This window comes from Taeniopygia guttata, chromosome 1 (genome assembly GCF_048771995.1).
Source record: "Taeniopygia guttata chromosome 1, bTaeGut7.mat, whole genome shotgun sequence".
In the NCBI taxonomy this organism is placed as follows: Eukaryota; Metazoa; Chordata; class Aves; order Passeriformes; family Estrildidae; genus Taeniopygia; species Taeniopygia guttata.
Genome location: NC_133024.1, coordinates 113,223,939 through 113,243,852, shown reverse-complemented (window position 1 = coordinate 113,243,852; position 19,914 = coordinate 113,223,939). Strand labels below are relative to the sequence as shown.

Genomic DNA, 19,914 nt, shown 5'->3' with positions numbered 1-19,914 from the left:
TGTAATACCTGGAATGGGAAGGTCAGGCTGACTGTTCAATACCCTTCTAGCTCTGTATCTAACATAATTTGTACCTATATATAAAAAAAATAGATATAATTGTTATATATTATCATATATAAATAACTATCTGCATAATTTGGGGTTTTACTGACCAGATCTTGGCCAGATATTTTATTGACCACAGCAAGATTATTGCCAAGTTCATGTTGCAGCACCAGTTTAAAATTCTTAATTCAGTTTAAAATCCTTAATTCCCACTACCTGTTCAACATTATTGTTAATGATGGTTTAACTTCAGCAGTGTCTGTCATCAGTGTGGCCATGCAGGTCAGTTAAACAATTACACTTGGAATTCTTGCTCAAAGTTGTCCTGACACAATGAAATCTTCATTATTTATTCTGTTTGTGAAGTGGAACATGTGCTATACACAAGCTGAATTTATCTTTTTTTTCTTCTTTTCATGAATGTGGATGCTGGTGGAGTATTCTTTTTGTAAAAAAAAATCTGAATTAAAGCATCCCATAAACAGCTCAGGATTCTCCAAAATTAAAATAAAAATATTTTTTAAAGGAACCATGCCATCTCTTTGGATAAAAAAGAAAATGAAGAGAGAAATTTGTTACGTGTTTATGCCAAAGGGCTGGAAATTCAAACATCACCCCTGAGTTAAAAGTCACAGTTCCCTTAAAATGTGCTTTGTCACTAATGTGTTGAGGACACATAAATGGGGCCTTTTTGTGGGTATTTTCTTATTATTTAATTACAATTTATAATTGTAATTGAAAGAGTTTCTTGTCTCTCAGACTGAGATGCAGCATCTCATTGATTTGTGTTCTGGTTTTAGGGAGATCTGGGCTTGCAGTGTTGCTGTCTGGCCACCAGATAGAGACTGAAGCTTGTGAAATGGGAGGTTTATTTTCCTTTTTCCCTTTTCCTTTTTCCTTTTTCCATTTTCCTTTTCCCTTTTTCCCTTTTTCCCCCTTTTCCTTTTCCTTTTCCTTTTCCTTTTCCTTTTCCTTTTCCTTTTCCTTTTCCTTTTCCTTTTCCTTTTCCTTTTCCTTTTCCTTTTCCTTTTCCTTTTCCTTTTCCTTTTCCTTTTCCTTTTCCTTTTCCTTTTCCTTTCCCCCCCTTTCCATTTTCCCCTTTTCTTTTTCCCCTTTCCCTTTTCCCCTTCTCCTTCTCCTTCTCCTTCTCCTTCTCCTTCTCCTTCTCCTTCTCCTTCTCCTTTTCTCCTTTTCTCCTTTCTCCTTTTCTCCTTTTCTCCTTTTCTCCTTCCCCTTTTCACCTTTTCCTTTACTCCCCATTTCTCCCTTTCCCCCCATATTTTCTTTTCTCCTTTCTTTGGTGGTTGAGCATTCCCTGAATCCAAGTCAGAAATCAGAGTAACCCCAACAATAAAGGATTGGACAGTGTTGTTGTATAAAACACAAAATTATTTCATTCCATGGTCTGACATCATCAGGAACAAAAAATCTCTCTTGGAAAAAGGAGGGAATATTACAAATTTCACAGTATAAAAGTGTGAGGAAAAAAATTCAACCCAAAACTTTATGAACCCAGGTGTGCAAAATAGGGGAAAAGTTCATAGAGGTTCAGGAATGTGCTCAGAAATGTGTGACTGTCAAAATGCACAATTGTTAAAGAAGGGACTGCCTGTAGTAGCCTGCAGAATTTAAATGATTTACAGTTTTTGTATTATGATAATTCAGATAATTTATTTTTCACAAAGCTGTTTATTTCAGAGTGGAAATGAGATATTTATTTTTGAAGTAAGCAAGAAAATTTGACTTAGAAATTAGAAAATAAACATCAAGACTTGCCATACAAACTCCCTTTCCAAATAAGGGCAATTTTTTTGTGGGAATAGTTTGTCTAACTATGAAATTCTTCCATATTGAGACTTTTCCCTCAAAAATCAAGTCCCTGTGCTGCTCATCCAGCCCAGGACAGAGACTGGGCCCTGCCAATATTCCTGATATTCCTCTGCCACATCCTGGTTTCTTTCACCAGCAAAACCCACCAGTGTTCCCATATTCCAATAAATTCTCTCAGTCAGAATTAAGGAATTTGAAGGAAATACTTGGATTTGATGATGCTTTAACAGCTGGATCAGGACTTGCTGCTGCTCAGTGCTGTGGGAGAGAACCTAAAGATCCCCTTTAGGTGGGGTTTATTTCATGGGCCACATTTGTTTGCCAGATGAAAGGAAGAAACAAAAATGTTTTGTAAATGTCCGATGGTTTGTTTAGGAAACATTCTGACAGTTTCCTGATGTTTACAAAGTGCTTGTACTTGTAATAAAATAAAATTAATGTTTTTTCCCCCTGCCCACACAGGAGGAGAATGGGAGTTTGGCTTTCTAGGGTGGTCCCTCGGGTACCTCAGTGCATGTCCAGTTTCAGAAGCACAAACTCTATAATTTCTTTCAGTGAGACCTTTTTTTGGGGACACTTTGATGTGATTCTTCTTATTTTGTCATTGAGGGGAAGAAAAGAAAGAGTTGTTCATGTAGCAACCATTATAAGTATCAAGTTATCCTATAAAAAATAGGAGGTGGACTTGGCAGTGGCAAATTCTTTTCAGTCACAGAAGGTGACTTCTGCTTTTTCAAGTTCATATCACAGAATTCCAGGATCATTTAGGTTGGGAAAGATCTCCAAGATGAATCCCAGCTGTGCCTTGTCATCACCTTGTCCCCAGCCCAGAGCTCTGAGTGCCACCTCCAGGCCTTCCTTGGACACCTTCATTTAATTACTCATTTATTAGTTCAATAATTCTGATAGAAAACATACACAGAACAAGGAATGGAATTGCTTAAACTCACCCTGATCTTTTCTGTCCTGCACCTGGAGGGAACCAACCCCAGGCAGCAGCTCAGGCTGGGGGTGACCTGGGGACACCGAGCTGTCCCCGAGCCAGCAGAGTGTCCTGGGGAGCATCGGGATGGGCACTGCCAGCGGGTCAGGGGTGCCCCTGTCCCTGTGCCCAGCCCTGGGGGCACCTCTGGGTGCTGTGCCCAGCCCTGGGGGCACCTCTGGGTGCTGTGTCCAGCCCTGGGGGCACCTCTGGGTGCTGTGCCCAGCCCTGGGGGCACCTCTGGGTGCTGTGTCCAGCCCTGGGGGCACCTCTGGGTGCTGTGTCCAGCTCTGGGGGCACCTCTGGGTGCTGTGCCCAGCCCTGGGGGCACCTCTGGGTGCTGTGCCCAGCCCTGGGGGCACCTCTGGGTGCTGTGTCCAGCTGTGGCTCCTCAGCACAGCAGGGCCAGGAGCTCCTGGAGCTGAGCAAGGGCCTGGAGCAGCTCCGGGCCCAGGAAAGGCTGAGGGAGCTGGGGCTGCTCAGCCTGGAGAGAGCCCCAGTGAGAGGGGCCTGAGCCCTGTGTGTCCCTGTGTGTCTCTGGCTGTCCCTGTGTGTCCCTGTGTGTCCCTGTGTGTCCCTGTGTGTCCCTGTGTGTCCCAGTCTGTCCCTGTGTGTCCCTGTGTGTCCCTGTGTGTCCCTGGCTGTCCCTGTGTGTCCCAGTCTGTCCCTGTGTGTCCCTGTGTGTCCCAGTCTGTCCCTGTGTGTCCCTGGCTGTCCCTGTGTGTCCCAGTCTGTCCCTGTGTGTCCCTGTGTGTCCCTGTGTGTCCCTGTGTGTCCCTGTGTGTCCCAGTCTGTCCCTGTGTGTCCCTGTGTGCAGGAGGTCAGAGCAGCCCCAGGCTCTGCCCCAGGCCCAGCGATGGCCCCAGAGCCACGGGCAGGGGCTGAGCCCAGCAATTCCCTGCACAGGAGGCACAACTTCTGCCCTGGGCAGTGCCCAGCCCTGAGCAGAGCCCAGAGAGGCTCTGGGCTCTCCTCCCTGGCATATTCCAGAGCCAGCTGTGCTCTGGGATGGAGAGAGGAGCAGGCTGAGGGATCAGCCACTCTCCAGAGTCCCCATCAGACTCTGGCTGGGTGGGACAGAATTCCCAGAACTTGTCCAGCAGTGCTGGACACAGCCTTTGGAGGGGGTTTGTCTCTTGGTAGTCCTGAATTTTGGTTTTATTTGGAATTTAATACAGTTGAATGTGGTGAGCTGGCCCAGTTCTCCAGCAGTTTGTGTGAACTTCCAAAGGAGCTTTGCTGTGAAGTTCCTTTGGAGCTGTACCTTAAATATGGTGGCAGTTCGTGTGTCAGTCCTGAGGGGAGGAGTGATGGAGGAGAGTCTTGGTTGTCAGAGGAAATTTGGATTAAACCTGTTGGGTGTAGTGGCAGGACAGGTAGGAATCTTGGAATTTACTCCTTTCTGAAAAATTCTTAATATATTAAAAAATAACTAAGCAGGGTGTGGGAATTTTTTTACTGTCGGTTTAAAAAAAAACTGTCTCATTTAAATAACTCATTTCTGTGAAGAATTTCACAATTTGATGTAGTAACTGCACCATTAAATTCCTATTTTTGTTCTAATTTCTGTCATGTTCCTATTCCAGAGGCGGATGCCCCAAACTTTTCGTGATCCAGCCACTGCTCCACTGAGGAAACTCTCCGTAGATTTGATCAAAACATACAAGCATATTAATGAGGTAATGGCTGCAGCTGCCTTCAGTGTGCACTGATGTTTGTAACAATACATGATTTAAATGGATTTTCTGCAAATGATCTCATCAAGAGATCCAAAAATTCGAGTTTTCTCTCAGTTGTTCACATCCTCTTTGAGGTCATGGCTGTCATGGTCCTGTTTCTGTCCAGCACACAGGAAATCTTTTATCCTGGGATTTATTTTCTGTTGTTTTATAAACAAATGTTGAGCTTGCAGGACAAGGAGACACAAGTGGCACAAGCACACTTTGAGCTTAATAAAACTTTATTAATGTTTCTAAGTTTCTAATGCTGAAGTGTTTTCCCTTCATTATTGAATTAAATATTATATAAAAATGGAAAATACAAAGTTGTTCAGGTTAATACAGGAAAGAATTAGTTAGTTTCAAACTTTGAGAAATAAAGGGAATGTGAAGGGATTCTTATGGTGATTAATGACTTCCTTGGAATTCTTTCCCAGTCTTGTGGGAACATCAAGAGGTAATTCTTGTTTCCAGGCTAGTTAGCATTTTGAATTTTACTGTGTGCACAGTGTGCTGGGGTGTTTCTGTTCCTTTCACACCTGTGAACTCCAGAGATCAGTGTTACTATGTTTATCAGAGATATTATTATTATTTTTTAGTGTTAGTACATTTATCAGAGTTATTAAAATTATTTATTAGTGTTAGCACATTTATCATAGTTATTACTATTACATTTAGAGTTAGTACATTTATCAGAGTTACTACTATTACTTATTAGTGTTATTTATTCAGCTCTGCTTTCCCAATTCTTCAATTATTCAAGACTTTCCTTTGGAATTATGACCTGACTTCAAACACAGCAATAGGAGGAGAGGATTGCTTGTTTTTCCACTTGCAGAAGTTGCACTTTCAAACCACAGGATGCTGAATAAAAGTTGATTTTCCTCTTTCCTGAGCTGCTGTTCTAAGCAGGGCTCTTAAGGAAGCTCCTTTTCCTCTCCAGGTTTACTATGCAAAAAAAAAACGGCGGCATCAGCAGGGCCAGGGAGATGATTCCAGTCACAAAAAGGAGAGGAAAGTTTACAATGATGGTTATGATGATGACAACTACGACTACATTGTGAAAAATGGGGAGAAGTGGATGGACCGCTATGAAATCGACTCTTTAATAGGCAAAGGATCCTTTGGACAGGTAATGGCTCCTTAGCTGTTCATATCATTTCTGATATAAACATTATATATCATTTTTATATATCTTTATATAGCATTATGTAGCATTTTATATCATTTATATAATTTGTGTTTAATTTGAAGTGCTGTTGTTGCTTTGTTTTGAAATTAAAACTCTTTTTTTCTTGCTCCTGTTACCCTGAGTGCCTGTTCAGACACTCATATTTTGTGCTATTTCATGTTACTACAGAAAACATTTGAATATATATCAGTGTCTGTAGCATTTTACAATGAGAAATCCTCCACCTTTTGCCATCTGTTGACATTGTTAACTTGAGTTTGGTTTTGGTTTGAGTTAGGTTTTTAGTTTGAGCCAGGTTTTTAGTTTGAATTGGGTTTTTAACATAAAACAATAGTTAATGCTGGATCTTACCTCCTATAAATGTCATTAGCAACATTTGTTTTGACTGGTTGCAGCTTTAGCCAAGGCTGGAAGGAGGATGGAACTTTTATTTTGTTGATTTTTGTTTCTCTCAGATTTACCAGTGCTTTTACACTGTTGGTTTAGATAACTTTATTTGCATATAAACTGACATCACTGCAATAAGCATCACCAAATGAGTTGTAGCTTTATTGTATAATCAGAAAAAATAGAATTAAAAAGGAGAATTCTGAATTCAAAAAGGTGAACAAGGGAGTTTGGGTGGGGTTTGAAAGTTGGATTTTCCTGACGGATTTGGCTTCTCTTGCAGGTTGTGAAGGCTTATGACCGAGTGGAGCAGGAGTGGGTGGCCATCAAAATCATCAAAAACAAGAAGGCTTTCCTAAACCAGGCCCAGATTGAAGTGAGACTGCTGGAGCTGATGAACAAACATGACACTGAGATGAAGTACTACATAGGTATTGAATGAATTGCTCCTCATTTTTATTGTATTGTGAACGGTTTAGAACTTGCTGTAGAGCTCAAGCTGCTTTCAGCTGATTGCCAAATCTATTTTGGAATATTTGGGATGATATTTGGTGGTTCCTGCCAAGCTGGTGGGTCCAGAGAGCTCAGGAAGTGTGGGGAGGAGTTGGAATCAAGTGTGGGAAGCTCAGCAGGAAATGGAATAGTGGGAGGAGAATTCCAAAGGTGAGAGAACAGGAATTTGGAGAAGGATCTGTGGCAGGAAATGGCATCAGGGTGGGAGCAAAATGTGCCCTCTCAGGTGAGTTGTAAAGGACACAGAAGGAATTGCTCTGGGATAATGGAGAAAACAAATCCATGGACACCAAGTTGACCAAAAATCCATCTTAATTAAAAGTCTGAATTCTCACGGTGCTCATATCCAAGATTTTATTATGCCAGAAAGGGGAGAGTGTTGCTTTTTCTCTGAAATGTTTTTCCTATTTCATTTTTTTTTGTGGCTGATGAAGGTTTGAGAATAGCAAACCCTGCTGGTCTCTGAACAGAGGAATGTGATGAATATTTCACTTATTTAATGAAAATAAAAAAGGCTTGGATTGGTTTCCTTCATAAACTGATATTGTGCCTGAAGGAAATGAATACAATTCCTTGGGGATATTGATCAGTTTTATTAATTGATCAGCTTATAAATTGCAGTGATGTCGTAATGTATTTTAAATTATTCTCACAATTAAATATTTCCTCTCTACACGTAAGGCAATGATAACTTATTTTGATAATATATCCCTTCACAAGTTTTTGGTTAATTCAGCTTTACTGAGGTGCACCTGAGGATGTGGAAATGTCCTCTTGTCCTCCAAACATGGCAGAAATATTTTGTAAATAACACAGAACCAGGGAAAAACCAGATGTTCATATTTTAATCAGCACTCAGCTTCCTACACATTGATTAAAGCATCTAAAAGATTTCACAAGTTTTTGCACCCAAGGATGTGTAAAATGTCCCTCTATACCCCAGACACGGGAGAAATACTTTATAAATATCAAAGAACAAGGAAAAAACCCAATGCACTTATTTTACTCAGCGCTCAGCTTCCTACACATTGATAAAAGCATTTCACAAGATTTTCCAGTTTTACTGAGGTGCACCTGAGGATGTGCAAATGTCCTCTTGTCCTCCAAGTATGCCAGAAATATTTTGTAAACACCACAGAACCAGGGAAGAAAAACGATGTTCTGTTATTTTATTGACTCTCCTCCTTCCTACATGCTGTGTTGTAATTAACCCATCATTCTCGGTGTGTATTTGTGGGAGTCCAGGGCATCCCTCTGGCTGCCCTGGCAGGTCTGGGACCCTGGCAGGGGTCAGGAACCCCCCTGGACAGAGCCCCCAGAGACACTGGCTGTGATCTCTGTCCATGGAAAAGAGTTTTCAATCTTACAGGGTGAATTACCAGCTCTGAGTGTTTGATATCAGTAATAATTAGTGTGGCACAGGTGCAAAAGTAGAATTTTAGGATTCTAGATTAGGGGTCCAAAGGGGACAAGACGGAGGAAATTGGGTGTGCCTTGTCCTTTTCCTCCTTCTTCATGCCCTCCATGTTTCACTGCAGTGTTGGCATTTTTCTGTTGGTTCAGGCTGGGGACACACTGTCCAACGTAGGTGACAGATATTGGCACGTTATTGTAAATCCAGCACAGGTAGTTTGTGGTATTTAATGTTTGTACCATCCCACTGAGGGCAGAGCCCCACACGCTGCCCTGCAGGACAGAGCTGCGGCAGGGCAGCAGAACATGTTAGAGATAAACAGAATAAACAACCTTGAAACAGCACAGACCAATTATGACTTCTGCAAATGGGTAGAAAGACAGAGACTTTCTACAATCTTGGAATCATCAATACCACAGATTCTGACATGTATTAATGACATTTCCCCCTTTTCCCCAGTGCATTTGAAGCGTCACTTCATGTTCAGGAACCACCTGTGCTTGGTGTTTGAGATGCTGTCCTACAACCTGTACGACCTGCTGAGGAACACCAACTTCCGCGGCGTGTCCCTCAACCTGACGCGCAAGTTCGCGCAGCAGATGTGCACGGCCCTGCTCTTCCTGGCCACCCCCGAGCTCAGCATCATTCACTGTGACCTAAAACCAGAGAACATCCTGCTCTGCAACCCCAAAAGGAGCGCCATCAAGATCGTGGATTTTGGCAGTTCGTGTCAGCTTGGCCAGAGGGTGAGTTTGGGGGGAAATCGGCGAATTTCCTGCTGGAAAATGCAGGATTTTTTTAGTTATAATACTCATCTAAATCATTGAAACTTCATTCATGGTGAATGAAGTTTTAATATTATAACTTGATTTTAAATAAAGATCCACAATCCACAATAGCTTTAAATATGAGTTTCAGAATCTCAGAATGTTCAAGGTTGGAAAAGATCTTTAAGATCACGTCCAGCCGTGAAGCAGCAGCACCACGTTCACCACTTAACCAAGTCCAAAAGTGTCACATCCACACCTTATTTTGAACAATTCAACAATCCTCCAATTCCCTTAGTGCCCCAGTAGATAAAAATCCACCATATGATAAGTTTTCCATGTTTTTTTCTTTCTCCTTGACTGTGTTTTTGTGCTGTCAGTGCACCAGCACTTGGTTGTAGAAATCTGCAGTGCTAATAAATAAAACAAAAAATTAAGTATAAATAAATAAATTAAATACTCCTTTGTTATTATCTTATTCCATCTATGTTCATCTTTTCATGAGCATCCCTTTAGCATGTTCCCTGTTTATGATTAGTGACACTGCAGATTGGATGTGTAGGAAAAGAATTCAGGAATTCATGGACTAACTTCACCAAAAGTGCCCCAATTGTCTCTTGAGGAGCTGGTGCTGGCCAGTAGCACCCCGTTGCTTTTTCCCAGGACAAATTTAGGAAGAGTGGATCAGATTATGGAATATTGTATTGAAAGCAGCAATGAAACAGAGATTTAGATTAATAAAAGAACTTTTTTCAATAAACTAAAAGGAAGGGCTGAAGGAAGACACCAGGAGGTGAAATGACATCTGAATTATTTATCCAAATAATGGATATATAATTTATTTATCAATAATAAAATAATTTTGAAATGTTAAGAATCACAATTACAAAAACATGACATGACTCCAGCTGAACTTCCTGCTTTTTTTCGTGAGCATATTTTCCTAAAAATTAGCAATTAGATACTTTTATTAATCTAATGTATGTATAGAGTTAATTATCCCCGTTACCTCATCTTTCCCTGCACCAAAATGGGATTTCATGGCAGCTTTGTATTGTCACTTGGGATTTTCATTCCTCTTGGATGCTGTGTGTGATTGTGACTTGGAGATGCTTTTCTTGCAGATATACCAATATATCCAGAGTCGTTTTTATCGATCACCAGAGGTGCTACTGGGAATGCCTTATGACCTTGCAATTGATATGTGGTCCCTTGGGTGTATTTTGGTCGAGATGCACACTGGAGAGCCTCTCTTCAGTGGGGCAAATGAGGTAAGTTATCTACCAGGAACTGTTGTTTTTTTGTTCTTCATCCCCATCATGATTTTCATCTGTTTATTGGAATGCATAAATTAGGGAAATCTGGTAATTCTGAAAGGATTAGGCATCACTAACAGGACTTCTGTCAGGACACAAAATTACCTGTTCATAATTTTCTGTGTCTCCCTCTTACTCCTTAATTTCTTTTGTCCATATTAAATTTTTCTTAAATTAATTAACTTAGAACTTGAGTGAGTAGCTGACATCCGTGCCACAGCTGGGCTGGCTGTCACTTGTCCTTCACCAACCCATTTTATTTGGGACAGGTGGATCAGATGAATAAAATAGTGGAAGTTTTGGGGATACCACCAACCCACATCCTCGACCAAGCACCCAAAGCAAGAAAGTTCTTTGAGAAGTTGCCAGATAGCACTTGGAACTTGAAGAAGACCAAAGATGGAAAAAGGGTAGGTAAAACAATTGGGATAATAATATATATATCTAAAAATACATAAAATGGTGAGTTGTTTTGCACTGTCTTTTTGAAAATGCAACTTTGTTGTTTTATTTTGTTCTGTCTTGTCAATTAAACAACATTTTCTGTTGTCTTGAGCGGTTTCCTGATTAGATTTGAGTTTTGATATAAAATCTGTGCTTCACACACTGATTCCAGGCCATTCCTCCCTCCCCACAGGAATACAAACCACCGGGAACTCGCAAACTCCACAATATCCTGGGAGTTGAGACAGGAGGGCCGGGTGGGCGCCGTGCTGGGGAGTCAGGTCATACTGTAGCTGACTACTTGAAGTTCAAAGACCTCATCTTAAGGATGCTTGACTATGACCCCAAGACACGAATCCAGCCCTACTACGCCCTGCAGCACAGTTTCTTCAAGAAAACGGCGGACGAAGGTACCAACACGAGTAACAGCGTGTCCACGAGTCCTGCCATGGAGCAGTCACAGTCTTCAGGAACCACCTCTAGTACTTCTTCAAGCTCAGGTGGGTTTTGGTCATGAACAGGGGATAAAATCCTGCTTCTTAGTGTTGTGCACTGAATGGGCACGGCCCCGAGGCTGCCAGAGTTCCTGGAGCATTTGGACAGCGCTGCCAGGGATGCCCAGGGTGGGATTGTTGGGGGTGTCTGCGCAGTTGGACTGGATGGTCCTTGTGGATCAACTGAGAATATTCCATGATTCTGTGAACTGTTAATTTTTTTTTTCCATACTGTCCAAAAATATCAGTCATGATTACTAAACAATTATTTTAATCAGCTGGAACAGGTAAACAGAAAACCTCCAAAAACCCAACTAGATGAGCAAAAATGTGAGTGGTTAACATTGACCTTATACTTTTCCCTTGAAGTATAAAACTTTATAACTTTATATTGTATATAACTTTATATTCCCTTTATAAAACTTTTCTGCTGGCATTGTTTGATAGCTGTAAATTCTGTGTCCCTTTAGTCACTGAGCATGTTGGGGTTTTGCAGGTGGATCTTCTGGCACGAGCAACAGCGGGAGGGCGCGGTCGGACCCCACGCACCAGCATCGACACAGCGGTGGGCACTTCACCGCTGCTGTGCAAGCTATGGACTGTGAAACACACAGCCCACAGGTAATGCACAACATCCTAGTGCAGGACAGAAAAAACACACATTCTCCCCATGTAGACAATCAGCAGACCTTGCTTTTTTAGTAGCCTTTAATCAGCTGTGTTGTTCCAGTGGTTCCTCTAATGCTGTTGGCACCTTTCAAGGTATGAGCTACAACATTTTAATTTCATTTGATTTGCTTGTTGTCTCCAGGCTCCCCACCCAGAGGTCAGGGCTTTATTTTTCTAAGTGTTGTACAAATACTGTTATTATCACTATAATGTAAAGCTGCTCCTATAATTTTGACAGCAAAGTCACTTACCAGACTTTAAGTGTTTGAAAATAACATCCAGGATGTGCATTCATTTTTCTTAAGGTATATATAGAAAGGTATTGGAAATTATTCTTAAGTACATGCCTGCATTTCTAGAATAATCATGCAACTTAAAGGCTTGGTTAATGTTTTTAAAATTGGCATAAATACGAATAACTTAATCTCTCATACATTGTTCAAGATAGAAAAGTATTGGAAATTATTCTTCAGTACATGCCTGCATTTCTAGAATAATTGTGCAACTTAAAGGCTTGGTTAATGTTTTTAAAAATTGGCATAAATACAAATAACTTAATCTCTCATACATTGTTCAAGATAGAAAAGTATTGGAAATTATTCTTAAGTACATGCTTGCATTTCTAGAATAACATGCAACTTCAAGATTTGGTTATGTTTTTAAAAATTGGCATAAATACGAATAACTTAATCTCTCATACATTGTTCAAGATAGAAAAGTATTGGAAATTATTCTTAAGTACATGCCTGCATTTCTAGAATAATCGTGCAACTTTAAGGCTTGGTTAATGTTTTTAAAAATTGGCATAAATACGAACTACTTAATCTCTCATATAGAAAAGTGTTGGAAATTATTCTTCAGTACATGCCTGCATTTCTAGAATAACATGCAACTTCAAGGCTTGGTTAACATTTTTAAAAATTGGCATAAATACGAATAACTTAATCTCTCATATAGAAAAGTGTTGGAAATTATTCTTCAGTACATGCCTGCATTTCTAGAATAATTGTGCAACTTAAAGGCTTGGTTAATGTTTTTAAAATTGGCATAAATACAAATAACTTAATCTCTCACGTGTTGTTCAAGAACCCACTGGATGTGACACTCAGTTGACTAGATGACCAGAGGTTGGATGGTCTTGGAGGTCTTTTCCAACCCTTATGACTCTGTGATTGGGTGAAACGCCAGCTTTGAGTCAGCACTTTAATTGGAATTTTGCAGGTTCGGCAGCAGTTTCCCCCTCCCATCGGTTGGACCGCCACCGAAGCTCCCACCCAGGTCACCGTCGAGAACCACCCGGTTCAGGAAACCACCTTCCATGTAAACCCTCAGCAACAGAACGCATTACACCATCACCACGGCAACAGCTCCCACCACCACCACCATCACCACCACCACCACCACCACCATGGACAGCAAGCCTTGGGCAGCCGGACCAGGCCGAGAGTCTACAATTCTCCAACAAACAGCTCCTCCACCCAGGATTCTATGGAGGTGGGCCACAGTCACCACTCCATGACATCCCTGTCTTCCTCAACTACTTCTTCCTCTACATCTTCCTCCTCTACTGGTAACCAAGGCAATCAGGCCTATCAGAACCGCCCAGTGGCTGCTAATACCTTGGACTTTGGACAGAACGGAGCTATGGACATGAATTTAACAGTCTACTCTAATCCGCGCCAAGAAACTGGCATAGCTGGACATCCCACGTACCAGTTTTCTGCTAATACAGGTCCTGCTCATTACATGACTGAAGGACACCTTGCCATGAGGCAAGGCATTGATAGAGAAGAGTCTCCCATGACAGGAGTTTGTGTTCAGCAAAGTCCTGTGGCTAGCTCGTGACTAAACTGAAACTAAGTTTGTTTCTTGTGTGTTTTTATAGAAGTGGTGTTTTTCCAAAAAAACAAAGTGCAAAGCTGCTTGAATCAGAAGGAGATAAACTCACTGAACCGCTACAGGAGGGCAAAGTTGACTATTTTTTTAAACTTGAAAAGATTGCAAAGGGACAATGAAGTTTTTTTTTTGGTTGTTTTTTTGCTGGGGGGAGGTTTTTTTTTGGTTGGTTTAATTTTTTTAAGAGCCATGTCTGGACCCACCTTAATGGATAGCTTAGTGGTGTTCATCTTTTGCTTCCCCCATTTTAACATGCCACAACCTAGTCATAGTTTGGTTTTTTTGGGGAGGGGTTTTGATTTTTTAAATTTAAAAAATCTTTTTTTTTTTTTTTTTTTCTCTAATTTGACAGGGGTTATTGTTCAAATGTTAGTCATAGTTGCAAATTAGTTTCTTTTTAAAGGCATTGCACATGATTTCTAAAAAAAGGCCCTTTGAAATTTTTTGGGTGGGAGGGGGAGTGAGTAATATATATATTTTTTTTAGTTCCCCAAACAACCACGGGCACAGAAATGCAGTACTGTAAGAAAGAGGGACCTTCAGATTACACAAATATATTATTCTTCAGCTGTAAAAAGGGACGGTTGTGACGGAGTTTGTGAGGCACATTGAGCATGCGAAGTGGCGGTGAGCAGAACTCTCCTTTTCTGAATCTACTGAGGATCAAAGCAGCAATTGTGATGGGAATTCTGTGGGTGCCACCTTTTGGAGCCCACGGGCAGTTAGGATGGAAATCTGACTGGTTTCATAACTGAGGTGCACTGAGAAGCAATCAACGGGTCGGTCCTGGCCAGTCCTGGGGAGGTCTAAGTGGTGGTCTTTGGGATAACCTTTGGCCTTATGGATTTGGACTCTTAAGTTAGAAGAGCCTACCATTTCAGATGCAATCACTTTTGGACATGCTTTTGCAGACAGTCCTTAATGCTGAAAACACAGAGAATGGGTAATTCAAGAGGCCTTTCTTTTAAAAATAGACTTTTGTGACCCACTTATTGTAAGGTATTGCAAGGTCACTTTGCGTGTGTCATAAAGTTGACTTCCTTATTGGTTGAAGGTCACAGGAGTAGTGGTTTGCGTTTGATGGAAATAGCTACAACTGTGTCCCTTCCTGCTTTTTACTTTTTTCTTTTGCTTTTTCTCGGCACGTGGTTTTCTCCACCATTACTTCTGCACAAAGACGTCTTCTGTTCATCCTGAACATTTTTAAAAAAAAAAAAAATGCAGAATTTTATGTGACTGCTTTTTTGCCTCACAATTATGCTGTGAATTTTACAAAAATTTATTTTCTTTTTTGATAATTTATTGTACCAAAGCTGTTTTTATAGCACATAGATGTCTGTAACCAATAATGTAGCAGTTCTGCACTTTGACACAAGGTGTAACTAGACCATTTTTAAATGTCAGTTGAAAAATTATGGCTGTACTATTGCTTAAACAAAACTGGAACTGTTGTTGAATTCATAGCCAATACATTTACAGCAATCTGTGTACTGAAGATAATAGATTGACATCTACTTGGAGACTATAACATCTGTTACATTATCAATGTGTTCAGGCTTCTGAAGGTTAAAAGGGACACTAGATCCAGAAGCTATGAAACCAGCAGTTGATTCTTGTATTCCTTATTAACAAAATTGTAAACTTGAAGGCAAAGACCTCGATTGCATGAACAGGTCCAAAAAACAATAATAGGCTGAGTAAAGCAAAACCCTCACGGGAGACCTGAGGTTAGCAAGCTGTATTTAACAGGTGCCTAATTTTTGGGTAATGCTGCCTTAATATAACACAGTCAGCTTGGCAGTTGCAAAATTTACGGGCCCATCCAAGAGATTTTTTTTTTGTGGGAAAAGGAAAAAAAAAAAAGAGAAAAGCTGCGTGAGGAAAAAAAACCTTGGTGAAAGGATGAAGGTGAGTTCCTTGATTGCCCATCCCAGATGAACAGTGTTGCCCATCCTCTCTTACAGAAGCAGTGATCTACCTCTGCCAGTAAGCCCTTGGAAAAGTTAATTTTAGCAGCAAATGGTCAATTCCATGCGGCCAAGTCGTTTTTTTCAGTCAAAAAGGTGGAATTTTTTTATACTCACAGTGGCAACACAGCAGCTGACTACCATGTCAAGGAACGAATCCTTGGGATTAGCATTCTTCTTTTAAATCATGGTTTTCCTAATCAAATATTTCTTTTTGTACCGACACATCAACCCTGTGGATGAAAGCGGATTTTTTTTCCCCCCCGTTTTTTTTGTTTATTTGTTTTTCTTTTGAAGCTCAGTTATTCAGAGGAGTTTACAGGATTTGGAAGGCTGTCGCCTTAGAAAAGAATGCTGAGTTTAGCAATATAAAATAAAAGGAATCCAGTTCTTACTGCTGTCTAGGAATATAAGGGTAATACGGAATCTGGGTAACACCACGCGCTCCAGTTGCCACCCCTTAGCAAGCGCCAAAAAACCAACAAATAAAACCCCCACCAAACCTAAAGCAGTTCAAAGAAATAACCTCTACATCAAGCAGGAAAAAAAAAATCATAAAATCCAGTGCTTCTGCATACTGTGTTATGTTACAGTCCAGTTTTGTGTGCTTTACTACACAGTTTGGTTACAGGACTTCTGTGCATTGTAAACATAAACAGCATGGAAAAGGTTAAATACCTGTGTTCAGATTGTAAGATCTAGTCCGGACTTGCTGTGTATATTGTAACGTTAAATGAAAAGACAAGCCCTTTGTATTATAGTCATGCAGTCTTATGTATGATAAACAGTTGAATAATTTGTCCTCAGACTCTTTACTGTGCTTTTTAAAAAGAAAAAAACAAAAAAAAAAGAAAAAACAAAAGAGTAATTTAAGAAAAAAACAAAAAATGTAAACGTAGTAAGTCTTCCTATGCAATTAACCTACTCCAAGCCATGGTATGGTAGGTATAATTATACTCTAATATGTAAATATCAGATACATTGAAACAGACTTAAAAATATGAAAGTAAAAGTTGGAGGCGGAACAGCTAATTTGGAGTTTTTAATTGAAAACCAGCGAGGTCTGCAAATCCCTGATGTGTGAACACAGCTCTGCTTGATTCTCATGGACTGTGCTTGTAGTTTGGGTTCTTGAATCCTCATCTCTTAGTCTGAGTGTTGTGATGTGCTCTGCACAGTCCCAGGTGAGCTGGTTTTGAGGCCATGGAATGGGATTTTGGGACTGGTCTGCCGTTATCCCCAGAGCCCATCCAGCTCCTCCTGCCTCACCAACTCCCTGGCTTTGGGTGCAGTAGGAGCTAGTTTGGAAAAAGCTGATTTTCCTGTAGGTTCTGCCAGCTTTCCGTGTCTCTGGGGTGATTCAGCCAGGTTATTTCCAGTCCTGGAGCTCTGGGACTGCTGAGTTACTGCTGGTGGCCACCAGAGCCTGGCAGGACGAGGAGTAACAACTCCAGTTTGAAACTATTCCACGTAAAAATATGTTCACTTGATTAACCTCCTTAAATCCTTTCACTGTAAAGCTCTTATGGCTCTTCTGAAACCTCAGATGTTTCCAATGCCATTGTAAAAGCTGGAATTGCTGCACACAGCCCCTGGGAGTGCTGCCAGTCCTGCTGGGTGCGTGCAGGAGGTGCAGGAACATCCTTGGACCTCTCACTCGGTTCCTTGTCTGTTTATCCCTGCCAGGATTGCAGTTTTCAACCTTTCAGCCTCAGTTCTTTGCATTAAAAGATTGTAAATTTAGATGTTTCTCCATCCTGATTGCTCAGTCCTTGGGGAATGGCTGCTCTGCCAGGATTTAGGATTCCATCCTGTAAGTACTGTGGTGTCTGGATGCCACAAGGGCTGGATTCACCTGGAAATGCGACTTCATCTCCATTATTTATCACTCTGCCATCCTTGTTTTCATCACACCATCCATGTGCTTGTACTTTATACTGGACAGCTGCAAAAAAAGACACTTGAAAGATCCTCTGTGGAAGAATTCCTGTTGAAGCCCATCAGGAAGATCCTTCCTAATGAGGGAGTGAGTGCAAACTCCAGCCTGGTGGCACAGAACGTGTTGTGTTGGTTTATAGAACAAATTCATCCCAGTAAGATCAGTCTGGAACTTCTGGATAGAAAGGAAATGTCTTTTCTGGTCAAAAATACACAAGGAAATGGCTGCAGAGTAGAGATGCTGCTCAGAGTTGATCTCTGAGGGTTGTTGGTGTTTAGCCTGACTTTTGGATAATTTATTTATTGGAATTCTCTCACGGGGGACTTTGTGCACAACTCCCTGCAGGAGGGGACAGCCAGGGAGAGAGGGAACGGCCTCAGGCTGGGCCAGCAGAGGTTCAGCTGGGACAGCAGCAGCAATTTCCCCATGGAAAGGGAGCTCAGGCCCTGGCAGGGGCTGCCCAGGGGGGTTTGGAGTGCCCATCCCTGCAGGTGTCCCCTGGAGGTGGCACTGAGTGCTCTGGGCTGGGGACAAGGTGGGCATGGGGCCCAGCTGGGACTCCACGAGCTGGGAGGGCTTTTCAGCCCCAGGGATTCTGGGGTTCTGTGATATTTTACTGGGAATGATTCATGTTAAAGTGCACAATACCAGCAAAGGAAGGCACCTCTCAAACAGTGGTTTTCTGTTCCATATCCCTGGTTTTCTACAGAAACAGCTTCATGTTGGAAATTTGCAGTTGGTTTTTAGTTTTCCCTGGTGACTGTTGAGCTGTTCCTTCTTCACTGATGAAGATGCCTTGATTTGATTTGATTTGATTTGATTTCAGCAGTTCTCCATAGGAGTTCTGTCAAATTTATGGGATCACCCTAAACCTGAGGGGGTTTGTAGTTCTGCTCATTATCTTTTATCATCGATGTTCTGGAGCATCAGAGTTAATCACAGCTGGGCTTGTTCAGCCTGGAGAAGGCTCCTGAGGAACCTCAGAGCCCCTTCTGGTACCTAAAGGGGTTCCAGGAGAGCTGGAGAGGGACTTGGGACAAGGGATGGAGGGACAGGACACAGGGAATGGCTTTCAACATTGAGGAGCTGGATTTAGGTTAAATCTAAGGAAGACATTTTTTACCATGAGTGGTAAAACACTGGCAAAGGTTGTGGCTGCCCCTGGATCCCTGGCAGTGCCCAAGGCCAGGGTGGACACTGGGGCTGGAGCAGCCTGGGACAGTGAAAGTGTCCCTGCCATGGCAGGGGGTGGATATGGATTATTTTTAAGGTCCCTTCCAACCCAAATCTTTCTTTGATGCTGTTAAAAATGGGTTAAAAACTTTTGAAATCTGTTGTTTTGTGATCACTGAGTCCTGCTGAGCACTGACTTATGAATCTCTTGTGAAATCACAGGAATTTTAACAATTTCTTGAAACTTCAGGTTTTATGGGTATTGCTTGTGGTGTTGAGTAATGAAAGAGGAGCATGGCTAAGGCAGGAGAAATTAATAACCAAATCCCCCTCCTGCCAGCCTCCCCTTGGGAAAGGAGATGGATTTGATGGATGGTGATTGTCCAAAACCAGTGAGTTAATGATTGGAAAATGAAATGTTTGTTCTAAAGAAACTAATGGAAGATCTCAAGCAGAAAAAAACCCCAAAAAACCAAAACCTCTTTCTTCAGGATCTCTCTTCCCCTTCCCCAACTGGGGACATCTTTACCACTTCCTGTCATTTCCAAACTCTCTTTTCCTTCAGGTTTTCCTGCCAGCCACTCAGGCAGGAATCCAGGACTCCTTCCCATCAATATCAGCAGCTGGTGGATGGAATTAATAATCCTGAGACTGCAGCGATGATGATGATGATAATGATGGTGATGATGATGATAATGATGATGATGATGGAGTTCCCTTTACCCAAGACAGGAAGAAAGGCTTGTCCTGAACAGAGCACCTTGAGCTGAACTCAACAAAGCTTTTCCTAATTTGTACTCGAAGGAAAGAGCCATTTTGGAGACCTTTGGAGTCAAGAATAAACTGAGGGACTCCAGTCAGAGAATCATGGAATGTCCTGAGTGGGAAGAATCCACAGGGATCACCCATTCCAGAATTTTAATGCCATTTTCATCTGGTTTTAAGTTGAAGCTGTAGTTCATTTCCCTCTTCAGGAAAACTTCAAAGTCTTTTCTGCCCTCCTCCCAAATTTCTGTTCTTTATCAGTTTTTCTCCTTCCCCTTTCCTGCTTTCCACTCTGACCTTTCTCCCTTTTCCTACGGGTTTTCTTTCTTTTCACATTTTTCCCTCCTTTTCCCATCTTTCAGCTTTGAATTTTCCCTCTGCTTTTCTTTTTTCCCCCTTC

At 41.5% G+C, this 19,914-nt stretch overlaps 1 protein-coding gene across 3 annotated transcripts in view; it reads left to right on the top strand.

The window, feature by feature from the left end:
* Positions 1–16,443, top strand: part of DYRK1A (dual specificity tyrosine phosphorylation regulated kinase 1A) — a 75,223-nt gene extending 58,780 nt beyond the window's left edge. For all 3 annotated transcript variants that reach the window (XM_030284228.4, XM_030284222.4, XM_072935860.1), the window contains 9 exons: positions 4,447–4,539; positions 5,522–5,710; positions 6,441–6,588; positions 8,544–8,830; positions 9,976–10,122; positions 10,437–10,577; positions 10,805–11,111; positions 11,602–11,726; positions 12,996–16,443. In XM_030284228.4, the coding sequence (XP_030140088.1) occupies positions 4,447–4,539; positions 5,522–5,710; positions 6,441–6,588; positions 8,544–8,830; positions 9,976–10,122; positions 10,437–10,577; positions 10,805–11,111; positions 11,602–11,726; positions 12,996–13,619 (2,061 nt within the window). In that variant the 3' untranslated portion in view covers positions 13,620–16,443. The remainder of the gene's footprint in view (positions 1–4,446; positions 4,540–5,521; positions 5,711–6,440; positions 6,589–8,543; positions 8,831–9,975; positions 10,123–10,436; positions 10,578–10,804; positions 11,112–11,601; positions 11,727–12,995) is intronic.
* The last annotated feature ends 3,471 nt before the right edge of the window (positions 16,444–19,914 follow it).